General features: G+C 41.2%; 1 protein-coding gene across 1 annotated transcript in view; it reads right to left on the reverse strand.

Annotated features, from left to right (window-relative positions):
* Window positions 1-838: 838 nt before the first annotated feature.
* The window catches only part of LOC127568575 (interleukin-12 receptor subunit beta-2-like), a 49,691-nt gene continuing 34,244 nt past the window's right edge, over window positions 839-16,285 (reverse strand). Inside the window, exons 10-11 of the mRNA XM_052012490.1 lie at window positions 6,143-6,233; window positions 839-1,620 (exon numbers count right to left, since the gene is read on the reverse strand). Coding sequence (XP_051868450.1) covers window positions 1,000-1,620; window positions 6,143-6,233 — 712 coding nt within the window. The 3' untranslated portion in view covers window positions 839-999. The remainder of the gene's footprint in view (window positions 1,621-6,142; window positions 6,234-16,285) is intronic.

The raw sequence follows: 16,285 nt of genomic DNA on the forward strand, positions 1-16,285 counted from the left end.
TAACTATTTTAAAACTAAGTAAAACTAATTTCCATAACTATTTTAAAACTGGTAGAACTATGGTCACTGGTCCCAAAGTGACCCCCCCCCCCCCAAGTCAACTCAGTCACTTGCCCTGTCCTATTACCCAAGCATAGGTTGAGCTTTGCCTTCTTCCTAATAGGGACCTCTATATATTGCCTGAGGAAACTATATAGAGTTTCATCTGAAACACTTCCTGAAAGTGATTAATGAATTATTCAAATATTTACCTCAATACAGCAGCCTTTATTACAGTTATGTTCTAATATTTAACACACAAATTCACAAATGATTTTAATGCCACAATTTGCCATTATCTTGAACTCTGGGTTGCTGGTTCAATACCATAACTGTCTGGGTACTTAGCACAATATCAGCAATTCCAGGAAGCACATTGAAGGCATATTTGTAGTTGTATGGAATTGAAAGTGTTGAATTCTAGAAATCAGTACTTTTCAGATACATTGGAAGAAAACTGAATAACTATATTATAATCTTCAAATCAACCGCTATTCCCATTGCTTTATCTGATTGGGAGGTTATATTAATGTTAAATTCGAGGGATACTGGTCCAAACTGTTTTAACAGGGCACATTTAACATATTCATGAATCAAAGAATCACAGTAGTCATCATATTCTTTGCAAAATCTGACCACTTATATCGGCCCTTAACCTTGAAACTGTTAGTCCTGTTCATTCCCAAGATACTTTCCATGCAGAATGGGGGGGGGGGGGGGGGTTAATGTAAGATTAATTGTGTTTTCTAGCAGTTCATTCCACACTCATTCTGTGGAAAACAAAAGATAAATTCTTTCCATTTCTAATTTTTTGAGGTTTTATACTTTCATACTCAAACCCATATTTTCTATGAGTAAAATCCAAGTTAAATAGTTCACAGATTTTTTACCAAGTTACAAAAATAATCCAACTTTTAGAGTTGAGGTAAGGAACAGAATTTGGCATCTGTTTAAGCAGTGTCACTGAATAGCCACAATTTGGGGAAAATAAGACTTGAAATCAGTGGCGTTTTCTTCCACGTGCAGTAAACAATCAACAAGTTCATCTGGTAGCAGAGTTTGCTCTTGAAATAAGCCCTCGGTCACATACATTCTGTGATGATCACTGAGTGGAAAGTGAGACTCTTCTTTCTTAAGCAAGTATTTTAAATTGTCTGGTGCCCCTCTATGGCCTGAGCTCAAATCAATGTTCATATCCCCAATGGTGGAAATATCAGCTATTCTATGAAACACTGGAAAGTTGAAGCCTTTGTACTCCTTTACTTGATTACTCTCATCTTTTTGAATCGATTGGTCTTCATTATGTGATAAAGTTGGCACGTGACACACGGAGATTTGAGGCTTGTAGCCGGTTTCAGCTTCCTCGTTTATTTGACACTGATCAGAATTTTGAACTTCTGGAGTGTCCAGTATTTGATCCTCAAAACCTCCTTGGTCTATTTGTTGATTAAAATTTTCATACAAGTTCTGGATTGAGTTTTTGTTGCTTTTTGATAGCAAAGCTTCCTGCACCTCTGTTATTGGTGGATCATTGTATATCGGATGCATTGGAGAATGTAGAAAAGGAAATTCATCTTTCTTCTGCAATGGAAATAAATGCAGAATTGTATGAACATCAAGAAAAAATCATTGGTCTTTCAAAGATTTGCCGAATGAGATTACACGTCCTTTGGTATAGCTGCTGTGTGGGTTAGCTCTAAATATTGGGTAATTAGCGACCACAATTTTCTCTTCAATTAACATAAATTCAGTGGTTTCACTTTCATGTCAGTATTTTAGGCAAAATGAAGAGCTTTGCAACAAAAAGACTAGTACTGGTTGTTGATCCCAGCACAATCTCCCCTGTAGCAAAATTGCTTGAAATTGGATGAGTCTATAGGTTTAGTGTACACCTTGCAATATAGTGTACTATTTCCAAACTGTTTTATTACCTTAAAGATGTATGTTCAAATCGACCTCAAGTGGGCTAAAAGCATTTCCCTATTTTTCTGCTATTTGCACACCAGCAGCTACACTGTAATGAAGCTCTGTTTGTGACCGCAGCATGTGGTGTTCAGAACCTATCCTCGAGAGATTCTGAGTATCTTGGCAGATGGGGGTCTGGAAATTATTCATATGAAGCTCATTGTCGTCCAGTCCTTAGTGGTAAAGCATTGCCTAGGCACACTAAAATATATTAATAAAGTTCAATGAATTGTCTGGTAATGCAACATGTATAGAGGGTAATGTAATAGATGTAATAGGATTCCAACCACTTTTCATTAGGGAGCCATTTAATAAGTTAACAAATGCCAGAGGAAATAAGGTCCTGGGGACCAGTATAAGAATAGCTGGAAGAAACTGGACAGAAAGCAGGAAGTTGGAGTAAAAGGTAGCTATCCTGATTGTTAGAATGTGGTAAGTGGGGTCCCACAAGGGTCAGTGCTAGATCAGTGTTATTCACAATTTATGATTTAGAGTTTGAAGTTTAATCGAAGCACAATTTCTAAATTTGCAGAGGACATCTAGGTGGCAGAATGTAGGGTGGAGTGGGGGGGGGGAATAAGATCAATACTGAAAGTGACTGCAGAAAATTACAATAAGAGATGAATAAACCTACACATTGGGCAGGCACGGTAGTGTAGCAGTTAGTGTAACACTATTACAGCGCTAGCGACACGGGTTCAATTCTGGCTGCTTTCTGTAAGGAGTTTGTATGTTCTCCCCATGTCTGTGTGGGTTTCCTCTGGGTGCTCCAATTTCCTCCCACATTCCAAAGGCGTACAGGTTAGGAAGTTGTGGGCGTGCTATGTTGGCGCCGAAAGCGTGGTGACACTTGCGGGCTGCCCCCAGAACACTCTACGCAAAAGATGTATTTCACTGTGTGTTTTGACGTACATGTGACTAATAAAGATACATGTCCAGCGAGTGAATTTCAGTGCTGATAAGTGTCAGGAAATGATTCACACAAAGCTCATTTTCATCTGGTTCTTGGGTGTAAATCATTTGCTAGGCATATTAAATATATTAATGAATATTCAGCACAGATTTCAAAAGTGAAAGTCTTCATTAAGTAACCTTACTAAATTCCTTGGTCATGAAACATGTGTATGAAGGTAATGTACTATTACGTTTATAATACTTGGAAATGGAATCCGGTCAGCCATCCTTTCAAAGACTGGGACGCTGGAGCTTTTGTCTTCATTTACATGATTCCTCACATTCTTTTGAATTGATTTGTCACAATTATGTGATAACTCAGCCACCTGGCACCTTGCAACTTGAGGCTTGTAATCAAAGGTTTCAGCATTCCCTTGTTTGCAGAATCTTGAAGTTCTGGGATGTCCAGTATTTGGTTCCCAAAGCCCACTTGGTTTGTTAGTTGGTTAGGATGTTCTTGCATGTTCTGGATCGTTGCTGTTTGGCTACAAATTTTCTAGCACTTATTCTATTGATGCATCATAATATATCAGGTGCATTACAGAATATGAAAGGAGTTCAAATTTGAATTTGTTTGTCAATGGATGGTTTCTCTGTTGTATATTCTATGAGATTCCATGGGAGTACAAGGATGAATATAAACTGAGGGGATCATATAATATTGTGGCATCCATCTGATTTTCTGTCCATTGGTTTTAATGCACTACTTTGCACCAACAGTTAATTGTAATTCATTATACAACCCTTTTCCCTTCTAAGATACGTTAATGTCCAGTTAGTACTGGCACACATACCGCTGTAAGAGAATATTTTTTGTTGTAGACGAAGTAAGAACTTAAGTTACTAAACAATGCAGAAAAGAGATGACTTATGTCAGCTTCTTTTCTCAACTATTTATGTACTGTTTGATATAACGGGAAGATAAACATAACTAGTTGCATTTTGCAACCATTGTTTGCAGCATCAGGTTTCATTTTCCCCTAAGAGAACATTCTGCCAGAAGTGTGAATAATAATGTGAAACTTATGAGGTGGCCAAGGATGTTTGCATTAAGTTGCTAAATTAAGCATTTTATGACCAACATTTTAATGCAAAAACAATTATACACAGCGATAATGCAAATTCTTAAGTACTAACTGTGAGTTTTACATCACAGGAGAAAAGCAAAGCAATTTGTGTCTTTTGTCATCTAATGCAATTAGCACCATTGATGTCAAATCATGTGAGAGTTGAATTACCTGCATTCCTAAAGACAAAAAGTTAACATAGAAGCAAGAAGGTTGGTGAAATTAGATTAATAAATGATAGGATTTAAAAATGGTTAGGCAGGAGAAATTATACTCTTATTCCTGTTTGAATTCAACAAGTGCTTGCCTTTATACAGTACCTTTATGTTCCAAGATGTTACCATAAATGTTCCAAAGTACTCATTAACCTTTATTGGCTCAAGTGCTTCTCAGGGCAAAGACTTATCTGATTACATCACAGACACAACAGATCTTTGCCACTTTATTAGCTGAAATGTTGTTTCTTTTTAAACTTGTTGAGTTGCACATTTTTCATAGCTATTATTATCATCAAAATGGAAGAAGCAATACAAGTAAATTATGTTAGGGAATAATTAGAAAAGATCTGAAGATGAAGTTAAGATAATAGAATAAAAGAACACAATTTAGACTCAATGGGCCAAAAGATCTCATTTTTGTCATACAATTCTAAAGGGGAAAATAAACATGTTAATGAATCTTTACCATTGTATTAATCACAGGATTTAGGGATATTGCCAAAATGAGAAACAAAACCGGAAAAAATGGCAATACAATGTAGGTGAGTTAGCATCTGTGGAAAAGAAAGGTGTGTTAATGTATATTTTTCATCAGACTGAAAACTAAGGGATAAAGAAATGTTTGAATAAGGTCAGAAAAAATGGGAAGAGAGAAGGAGCATGAGGGAGGTGGGCAACCAAATAGAACCAATCACGAAGAGGGTACTGAGCGGCCTGCAAATTGGTTTTTTTTGGAAAATGTGATTTACGTGATCAGGGTAGAATTCGTCAAAAGGATGCTTTGGTATGGACTATGTGCTTTATGAAATTGGTTTTCACGGACTTCAAAGAAACCCAGTGTTGGGAGGGAATACAATGGGTGACTAATGCTATAGCATCTGTTTAACAATAGAGGCCAAAGACAAACTTCTAAGCCTTTGGTGAAATAATGCTGAAGTACCAGAAGAAAGAATGTGCAAACAATGATAGGTGAAAAGACACAGGAGAGGCCTGAGCCAAAGACATAAAAATCAAGTCAGCCACTAAATTCTACATCATTTAATTGTTCGGTACCTTGTCAAAGATGTTCCAAAAGTCCATGTATTTTAAGATATGAATGGTTTCCTTGAAGACCAATCTTGTAGAGGGGTCTAACTCACTATGGCAATCCTCTCCAGCTACTCATTATTCATAAGCAATCCAGTGACAGTATTTCCTTCCCGAAGATATGGTGGAGTGGGGGGAGATCTATGTACTGGGACCATATCTCACATTGGCATGTTGCATCTATGCACTCAGGGAGAGGACACCTTCCTTGGTCAGGTGATTAAGGGGTTTGCTCTTCAAATTTCAGCAAGCAGTACATGTGCTATTTATTACACTTCTATCTGGAAAAATCAGCAACCCCTGTACTGTACTGTGTTTTGCTACCAACCTTTCTATAATGCCAAAAATGACAAATTTACTGCCATACATCACTCACCTCATGAACATATGGCCATGTGACCAAACTCTGCCTTCCCAGCTGATCCTGGCAACAGTCTAAGTTACCGTAAGCATTATTGCTTTGTCAGCAAAAATACAGGAGATCAGGATCTGTAGCACCACAAACCCTCAGTATAATTTATTACTGTTAGGTTACTTGCAATTACTTGTTAGGTTAGTTGTGAAGAAATTCAAGAGAACAAGTTTTGGAGCTGGTGTTTTCTGCCAAAAATATGTCTAGATTATTTGCTGAAATTGTCACAGAAGTAGCACTGAAATTCTATACCCATGTATTATTTTTCTTGACATATCAAATTCCATTCCCAGTAGACAAACTTCCCTGGGAGCTCCCTAGTTTCAGTTTTCATGTCACAGTTATGGAATGTTACTGTATTAACATTAAATACAGAGAAAAATTGTCCTCTAACAGTTTACCTCCAGTCCTTTAGCCACTTTGCTGTTTTCCACATCTGGAAATTCTTCATGAACCCAACCAGGCAAAAACATATTGCATGTTGTTTTAATTCTAAAAGGTAAACAAATAATTTGCATAGAAATATAAAGCATTAGTAAAAAATACAGGGAATTGTACTTTTTAGATCACCATTAACTGGAATTTGTGACCTAGTTTTCTGTGTAATAAGACTGGAATCGATGAAGCCTTTTCAGCCAATCTAGCACCATCCACTATGCATTTTTTTACCCGAAACCTCAAAAATATCTCTTGAATATTCAAACTAAATCTACTGCAGTTGGTGACTGTCGATTCCATATGCCCACAGGCAAGAGAAGTAAAGGTTATGGCTTCTTCAGCTCAATTTCTGAATTGGTTGAGCACACCAGCCAGAGTATAGATCACTATTTAATAAACTTAAGTTCTCCTTCCTTTTAATTCCCTTCCTGTTTTCCTCAGTGATAATGGTTTTAGCTTCTTTTGCCTACCTAGAGCTTATCATGACATTCATGGAGACACAAGTATTACTCATCAAATCAGAAAGTGTAGCTGTAGGAGGTTTCGTTTGTGTGGATGTTATTATTAGCCATTTGTTCTCGTCCCCTCCTCTTCTGGTGTTTAGACATACAGAGCTATGGCTCTAAGAGCTACTGTAGTCCTATTACTTTGCTTAAATTTTCATACTTTAATTGTGAACTTACTATTTAGCTTTGATGTGTTGTTCAAACATGCATGGCATTGTCACTAGGTTGAAATTGCCCCAGGTTAAATGGGAATCTCTGCTTGCATCAAAACCTAATGCAAGTTCAATGGAATGAGCCACTAAGCCCAACCAAACATCAGTCATGTTGAAGTCATTTAGTTGGGCTTCTGGTTTCCTGCTTACATTGCAGAAATTACCTCTGAATGAGGAAGAGAGACAAAATTACAGCTGATGACAGTCTCCAGGGTAATGGGATGAAAAATAATTATTGCTGCACATAGGAAACGTAATTAATTGTCTTGTGGCTGATTACATTTCCTTAGAGAAATAAACTTTAAAATCATCCCTCTGCCCTCTTCAGGAACCCGATACACTAGAAACATGCTTACATTCTAGTATCCATAGAATGTGGACCAAAAATCCAGAAGTGTGTTTAACATAGAACACAGCACTGTATAGCACAGGAACATGGGTGTAATTGGGCGGCGCGGGCTTGTTGGACCGAGAGGGCCTGTTACCGTGCTGTATAAATAAAGTTTAAAAGTTTAAAGGCCCCTCAGCCCACAATGTCTGCACTGAACACAATGCCGAATTAAACTAAATTTCTCTTGCCTGCACAGGATCTATATCCCTCCATTCCCTGTATATTCATGTGTCTATCTAACAGCCTCTTAAAGGCCACTATTGTATCTGCTTCCACCACTCCTCCCACCAGTTCATTCCAGGCACCTACCACTCTCTGTGTAAAAAAGTTGCCCCGCACATCTCCTTTGAACCTTCCCCCTCTCACCTTAAATGCATGATCTCGAGTACTTGACATTTCTACCCTGGGAAAAAGATTCTGACCGTCTACCTTATCTATGCCTCTCATAATTTTTATAAACTTCTATCAGGTCTCCCCTCAGCCTCCAGCACTCCAGAGAAAACAACCCAAGTTTGTCCAAATTCTCCTTATAGCTCATACCCTCAAATCCAGGCAGCATTCCAGTAAACCTTTTCTGTAGTCTTTCCAAAGCCTCCACATCCATCCTGTAACGGGGTGACCAGAATTTCGGACAATACTTCAAGTGTGGCCTAACCAAAGTTTTACATAGCTGCAACATGACTTCTTGACTCTTATACTCAATGCCCCGATCAGTGAAGGCATTGAGTGTAAGAGTCTACTTGCATGGCCACTTTCAGTGAGCTATGGACTTGGACCCCAAGATCCCTCTGTACATTAATGTTGTTAAGGATCCTGCCATTAACAGTATACTTTCCCCTAACATTAGACCTCCCAAAGTGCAACACCTCACATTTGCTCAAACTAAATTCCTTTTGCCATTTCTCGGTCCATATCTGTAACTGACCTTTATTCTGCTGTATCCTTTGACAGCCCTCTACACTGTCCACAACTCCACCATTCTTTGTGTTGTTGCAAACTTATTAAACCATCCATCTACATTTTCATCCAAGTCATTGATATACATTACAAACAAATGTTTCTGTCATGGGGAAAGTGTTGGAAGCTATTATCAAAGACATTATAATAGGGTACAAAAAAAATCAAAGTCATTGGGCAAAGTTAGCATGGTCTTGGGAAAGGGAAATCATGTTTGACCAAATGAGATCCAGAGGAACTGGTGAATGCACTATGCTTTGATTTCCAGAAGACATTTGGTAAGGTGGTGCATCAAAGATTATTGAGGAAAATAACAGCTTTATTGGTACAGGAAGTAACATACTGTCATGGATACAAGGTTGATTGACCAACATGAAACAGAGTTGGCATAGAGTAACAAGTGGTGTCCCACAGGAACTGATGCCGAGGCTTCACCTTTTACAATTTTAAACATGACCTGGATGAAGGCACCAAAAATATGATTGCTAAATTTACTGAATACACAAAGGTACATGGGTAAGTTGTGACGAAGGCATAAAGAGGCTACAAAGGTATATAGATATCCCAATGGGCAAAGACTGGGAAATAGAGCGTGATGTGGGAGAAACTAAAATTGTCAATCTTGACAGGAAAAAAAAGTGGAGTATATTATTCGAATGGTGAGAGATTGCAGAACCCTGAAATACAGAAGGATCTGAATGTTCTAGTGCAAGATTTGCAGAAGGCCAGTGTGGAGGCATGGTAGATCATCGGGAAAGCTAACAATGTAATTGTTTATTGCTGGGAGAATTGAATATAAAAGCAGATTATGCTTAAGTTCTATGGAGCTCCGGAGAAACCACGCCGCAGGACCAGCCCAGGACCGCAAGAAACTGCAGAGTTGTGGACACAGCCCAGCGTGTCACAGAAACCAGCCTCCCCTCCATGGACTCTGTCTTTATCTCTCGCTGCCTTGGTGAAGCAGCCAGCGTAATCAAAGACCCCACTCACCTGGGTCATTCTCTCTCTCCTCTCCCATCAGGCAGAAGATACAGGATCCTGAGGGCACATACCACCAGGCTCAAGGACGGCTTCTATCCCACTGTGATAAGACTATTGAATGATTCCCTTATATGATGAGATGGACTCTTGACCTCACAATCTACCTTTATGTGACCTAGCACCTTATTGTCTACATCCACTGCACTTTCTCTGTAGCTGTGACACTTTACTCTGTATTGTTATTGTTTTTACCTCTACTACCTCAATGCACTCTGTACTAACTCAATGAAACTGCACTGTGTAATGAATTGACCTGTACGATTGGTATGCAAGACAAATTTTTCACTGTACCTCGGTACAAGTGACAATATCAATACATCTGTAGTATTGTGTAGAGCATAACGTCTCCTTATTTAAGGAAGGATGTTAGTGCACTGGAAGCACTAGAAAAATACGTGGAATGGGTAAGTTGTCTCATGAGGAAAAGTTGGACAGGCTGGGCTTGGAGTTTAAAAGAGTAAGCAGGGATTGGATTGAAACACGAGATCCTGAGGAGTGGATGTGGAGAGGACGTTTCCTCTTGTGAGAGAAAGTAGAACTAGGGGTCACTGTTTAAAAATAAGCAGTCACTCATTTAAGACAGAGATCAGGTAAATTCTTTCTCTCGGAGGGCTGTAGGTCTTTGGAATTCACTTTTTCAAAGGTCAGTGGAAGCAGAGTCTTTGACTATTTTGAAGGCATAGATACTTGATAAACAGTCGGTAACAGATCACCACAAGTAGATAGAAATGCAGAGTTGAGATTGAGGCAGTTCAGCCGTAATCTTATCAAATAACAGGGCAAGCGTGAGGGGCAGGTGGAGTCTTTCTGCTCTACATCATATCTTCAGAACTACAGACTTCAATAGAGGACTTTTAAAAAAATTCTGTTACGTAGCACTTAAAGAACTGTGCCATACAATAAAATTTTGGGTTATCTGTTATCTCAATTGTGCGTTCTAATGTGGAGAGATGTTTGAAATAGAAGAAAAGTCTAACAGCAGTTGGCAATAAAACAGGAGTTCAGTCAATGTTCAGATTAAAAGACAAGTTTGCCATTCATTAGATGTGGTCCTAAATCTAATTGGCATCTTAGTCAGACTTGTGATTTGGGCAATGGAATTGTCACAATGGTGCTTTAAAGATGCTGGCAGCTCTGATTTCTCCCAAACCCAGAGCCACTACCACATAGAAGGACAAGCACAAAGTGATCACAAAAGCCACCTTCAGATTTGCTGCTCCATGCCCAATAATAACCTACTCAACAATACCCAGTGTGGGTTTTGCCAGGACCACTTGGCTCCCGACTTCATCACAAAACTGGTCCAAACTTGGGCCAAATAGCTGAATTCCAGAGCTGAACCTCCCTTGAGATCAAGACAGCATTTGATTAAGTGTGGCATCTAGGAGTCTTTTTAAAACTGGCCGACTGACATAAGGGGATAACACTCCAATGGGTGGAGTCATTCCACAAGAGAAGATTGCTGTAGTAGTTGAAGGTCAATCATCTCAACCCCTCGACATCACTACAGAAGTTCCTCAGGGAACGTGCCAGGCCTGATCATTTCCAGTTGTCTTACCCATATCATAAGATCAGAAATGGGGATATCCTCGGAAGGTTGCACAATGTTCAATTCCATTCATAACTCCTCAGTAAATGCAGCAGTCCATGCCTGCATACAGCCAGACAACATTCAGGCAAAGACTTAGAAGTGGCAAGTAGCATTTATACCACAAAGTGCCAGGTGTTAACCATCTCCTAAATGAGTATAATCAGCTGTGACATTCACTGGCATTAACATTCAACATCCTGACAGTCGCCATTGAACAGAAGCTCAACTGGGCAGAGCCACATAAATTCTGTGGCCACAAGAATAGGTCAAAAGCTGGGTGCCTTGCAGTGGTTGACTCATTTCCTGACACCCTGAACCTTTTCACCATCTACAACCCATAAGATCAGAGTAATACCTTCTGTTTGCCTGGATGAATGCAGTTCCAACAATGCTCCAGAAGCTTGACACTATCCAGGGCAAAGCAACCCACCTGACTGGTGCCCTTCCACCACCCTAAGTATTCATTCCCTTCAGCATAGGCACACAGTGGCTGCAGTGCATACAATCTACTTGTCTCGGCTACCCCAACAGCACCACCCAAATCTTGTGTGCTATTGGCACACAAGAACACAAGCACCTGCATCTTCCCCTTCAAATTGACTTGGAAATATATTGCTGGTCTTTCAGCATTGCTGGGTCTAAATCCTGGGAATTTCCTCCCAACAGCACTCTGTGAGTAACTTCACCAGAAGGACTGCAGGGGTTCAAGGCAAAGGAGCGGCCATTGTTGGGGTGGTTCAGTGCTAGGGTGGGGGACTGATGCTTTGGCTCAAAAGGCTTCGGCGAGAAGAGGCTGAGTAAGTGACCAAGGCGGGGGAGTGCGAGCAGCTCTTTAAAAATAAAGGTTTTGGTAAGAAGGCACAGGTAAGAACAGGTAAGGTCTTTATTTTGTTGTCTGTAAATCCTTAGTCCTTGATTCAGTATAGGCAGGATGGCAGTTAGGGCTGTGGAATGCTCCTCCTGTAAGATGTGGGATATCAGGGAACCTCTCAGTCTCCCTGATGACTACGTCTGCAGGAAGTGCACCCAGCTACAGCTCCTGACTGACCAGGTTAAGGAAATGGAGCTGGAGTTGGATGTACTCAGGACCATCCAGGAAGCTGAAATCCTTATAGATGAGACTTTTACCGAGGTGGCCACATCCAGGGTATAGGCTTCTGATAGATGGGTGACCACCAGGAGAAGTAAGGAGAGTAAGCAGTCAGTGCAAGGTTCCCCTGTGGCCGTACCCCTCAGCAACAAGTATACCCCTCTGGATACTACTGGAGGGGATGACCTATCAGGGCACAGCAGCAGCAGCCAGGTCAGTGGCACTGTGGCCAGCTCTGTGTCTCAGCAGGGAAGGGTTAAGTCAGGCAGAGCAATAGTGATAGGAGACTCAATAGTTAGGGTAACAGACAGGAGATTCTGTGGCCGTGAAAGAGACACCAGGATGGTGTGTTGCCTCCCAGGTGCCAGGGTTGAGGATGTCTCAGAGTGTCTGCAGAATATTCTCAAGGGGGAAGGTGAGCAGCCAGAGGTCATGGTGCATGTTGGCACCAATGATATAGGTAGAAAAGGGGAAGAGGTCCTGCTCAGTGAGTAGAGGGAGTTAGGAAAGAGGCTGAAGAGCAGGACCATCAAGGTGGTAATCTCTGGATTACTCCCGGTGCCACGTGCTAGTCAGGCAGGAATAGGATGATAGAAATGATGAATGAGTGGCTGAGGTACTGGTGCAGGGGCAGGGTTTCAGGTTCTTGGATCATTGGAACCTCTTCTGGGGCAGGGGTGATCTGTACAAGAAGGACAGGTTGCACCTCAACTGGAGGGGAACCAATATCTTGGCCAGGAGGTTCGCTCGTGCTACTTGGGAGGGTTTAAATTAGTTTGGCTGGGGATGGGAACCAGACCACCAGGTCAGAAAGTGGAGGGATTGAGAGGAAGGTAGATGGCAGGGCCAGTAAAAACAGGCAGGAGCTAAGTAATAGATACAATGGGACAGATAGTTTGAAGTGTGTTTATTTGAATGCTAGGAGTGTTATGGGTAAGGGTGATGAACTTAGAGCATGGATCAGTACATGGAACTATGACTTTGTGTCCATTACAGAGACTTGGTTGAGAGAGGGACAGGAATGGGTGCTTAATGTTCCAGCTTTTCAATGTTTTAGAAAAGATAGAGAGGGAGGTGAAAGAGATGGGGGTGGGGGGGGAGTTGCACTACTAATCAGAGACAATATCACAGCTGCACTCAGAGGGGACATAACGGAGGGCTTGTCCACTGAGTCTATATGGGTAGCGCTCAAAAATAAGAAAGGTGCAATCACTCTGATGGGATTATACTACAGACATCCCAATAGCCACTAGGACATTGAGGAACAGATATCAGGGAATTATTCTTAGGGAATTAGAGAAAGATTAGGGAAAGGTGTAAAACTAATAGGGTTGTTATCATGGGGGACTTCAACTTCCCTAATACAAACTGGGACCTCCTTAGTGTAAGAGGTTTAGACGGGGCTGAATTTGTCAGGTGCATCCAGGACGGTTTCTTAAATCAATATGTCGGTAGTCCAACGAGAGGAGGGGCTGTACTGGACCTGGTGTTGGGTAATGAGACTGACCAGGTGACTGACCTTTCAGTGGGAGAACACTTAGGGAACAGTGACCACAACTCCTTAAGTTTTAAGATAGCTACAGATAAGGATAAGTATGGACCTTGCGGGAAAGTAATAAATTGAAGTAGAGCAAATTACGGGAGCATTAGGCAGGAACTAGGGAGAATTAATTGGGAACAGCTGTTTTTGGGCCAGTCCACATCTGACATGTGGAGGGTGTTTAAAGACCAACTGCACAGAGTACAGGACGGGTATGTTCCAGTAAGAAGGAAGGACAAGGATGGCAAGGTAAGAGAACCTTGGATGTCGAGAGAGGTGGTGAATTTAGTCATGAAGTAAAAGGAAAAGTATGTAAAGCTTAGGAAACTAGGATCAAACAGAGCACTTGAGGATCATAAAGAAGCCAGAAAGGAACTCAAGAAGGGAATTAGGAAAGCCAGGAGGGACCATGAAAAGTCTTTGGCAAGTAGGATTAAAGAGAATCCCAAGGCATTCTATACATACGTCAAGAGCAAGAGGATGACTAGGGAGAGGGTAGGACCACTCAAGGATAAAGGAGGGAACACGTGCTTGGAAGCAGAGGATGTGGATGAGGTCCTTAATGAGTACTTTGCATCAATATTTACCAAGGAGAAGGACGTGGAGGATAGGGATATCAAGTGTGGAGCATGCTAACAGGCTAGAGCATTTCGAGATAAAGGAAGAGGTAGTGTCAGGTCTCTTAAAGAGCATTAAGGTGGATAAGTCCCCAGGGCCTGATGGGATATACCCCAGGTTATTGAGAGAGGCAAGAGATGAGATTGCTGGGGCCTTGACCAATATCTTTGTGTCCTCTCTAGCCACAGGCGAAGTCCTCAAGGACTAGTGAGTAGCTAATGTTGTTCCATTATTCAAGAAGGGAAACAGGTAATTATAGACCGGTGAGTCTCACGTCAGTGGTAGGGAAGTTACTGGAGAGGATACTTAGGGATAGGATTTATGAGCATTTGGAAAACCATAGCCTAATTAGGAACAGTCAGCATGGCTTTGTGCAGGGCAAGTCATGCTTTACTAACTTGATTGAGTTTTTTGACAAGGGTGATTGATGAAGGTATAGTTGTGGATGTTGTCTACATCGACTTTAGTAAGGTGTTTGACAAGGTCCCTCATGGGGGCTCATTCAGAAGAGTAAGATGCATGGGATCCAAGGTGAATTGGCCGTTTGAATTCAGAACTGGCTTGCCTGTAGAAGACAGAGGGTAGTGGTTGATGGGACTTATTCAAGCTGGAGGTCTGTGATTAGTGGTGTTCCTCAGGGATCTGTACTGAGACCTCTGCTGTTTGTGATGAATATAAATGACCTGGATGAAAATGTATATGGGTGGGTTAATAAGTTTGCAGATGATACAAAGATTGGTGGTGTTGTGGATAGTGTAGAAGACTGGCAAAGGATGCAGCAGGATATCGATCAGTTGCAGATATGGGCGTAGAAATGGCAGTTGGAGTTCAACCCGGCCAAATGTGAGGTGTTGCACCTTGGGAGATCAAATGTAAAGAGACAGTACACTGTTAGTGGCAGGACCCTTAACAGTGTTGATGAGCAGAGGGATTTTGGGGTCCAAATTCATAGCTCCCTGAAAGTGGCTACACAGGTTGGTAGGCTGGTAAAGAAGGCATATGGCATGCTTGCCTTCATTATTCAAGGCATTGAGTTTAAGAGTCAGGAAGTTATGCTGCAGCTTCATAAAACTTTAGTTAGGCCACATCTGGAGTATTACATTCAGTTCTGGTTGCCCCATTATAGGAAGGATATTGAGGCTTTGAAGAGGGTGCAGAAGAGGTTTACTAAGATGCTGCCTGGATTAGAGGGCATGTGTTATGATGATGGGTTGGACAAACTTGGGTTGTTTTCTCTGGAGCGGGAGAGGCTGTGGGGAGATCTGATAGAGGTTTATAAGATTATGAGAGGAATGGATAGAGTAGACAGCCAGTATCTTTTCCCCAGGCTTGAAATATCTAATACCAGAGGGCATGCCTTTAAGGTGAGAAGGGGAAAGTTCAAAGGAGATGTATAGGGCAAGTTTTTTTTACATAGACAGTGGTGGGTTCCTGGAATATGCTGCCTGGGGTGGTGGTGGAGGCAAATACAATAGGGGTGTTCAAGAAGCTCTTAGATAGGCACATGACTGTGAGGGAAATGGTAGGATATGGACATTGTGTAGGCAGAAGGGATTAATTTAGTTGGGCATTTTATTACTAATGTAATTGGTTCGGCACAACATTGTGGGCTGAAAGGACTGTTCCTGTGCTGTACTGTTCTATGTTCTGTGTTCTCACTACCACCTTCTCAAGGGCAATTAGATATGTGTAATAGATGCTGGCCCTGCAGGTGATGCCCTGATCACAAGAAACTAATAAATAAAAAGGCCATACATCATCCTGCCTTGGTAATGTATCTCTTATCTAAAGCCTGTAAATTGTAAGTAAAAACACTGTGGGAGTAGCTTCACCAGACATACTCCAGAGGCCCAAGAAGGCAGTTCAACATCACCTCCTCAGTGGCAATTAGGAATCTGCACTAAATGCTGGCCTTGAAGGTGTCAACACATCCACCTGTGAATGCTTGATGCAGATATATAATAAGTGAATTAGTGAAAATTTCCATTTCTTACTAACATCTTTTACATCAATGAGAAAAAAAGTCACCGAGAATTAAGTTCAGAATCGTTAATTCTTGCTATTTGTATCTTTTCTTTTATTTCCTGTTTCCTGTTGAACTTCCTGTTCCCAGAAGGAGAGCTCTTTGCATATAAGCAGGGGAACCCACAATAAACAAAC

This window comes from Pristis pectinata, chromosome 3, assembly GCF_009764475.1.
Source record: "Pristis pectinata isolate sPriPec2 chromosome 3, sPriPec2.1.pri, whole genome shotgun sequence".
In the NCBI taxonomy this organism is placed as follows: Eukaryota; Metazoa; Chordata; class Chondrichthyes; order Rhinopristiformes; family Pristidae; genus Pristis; species Pristis pectinata.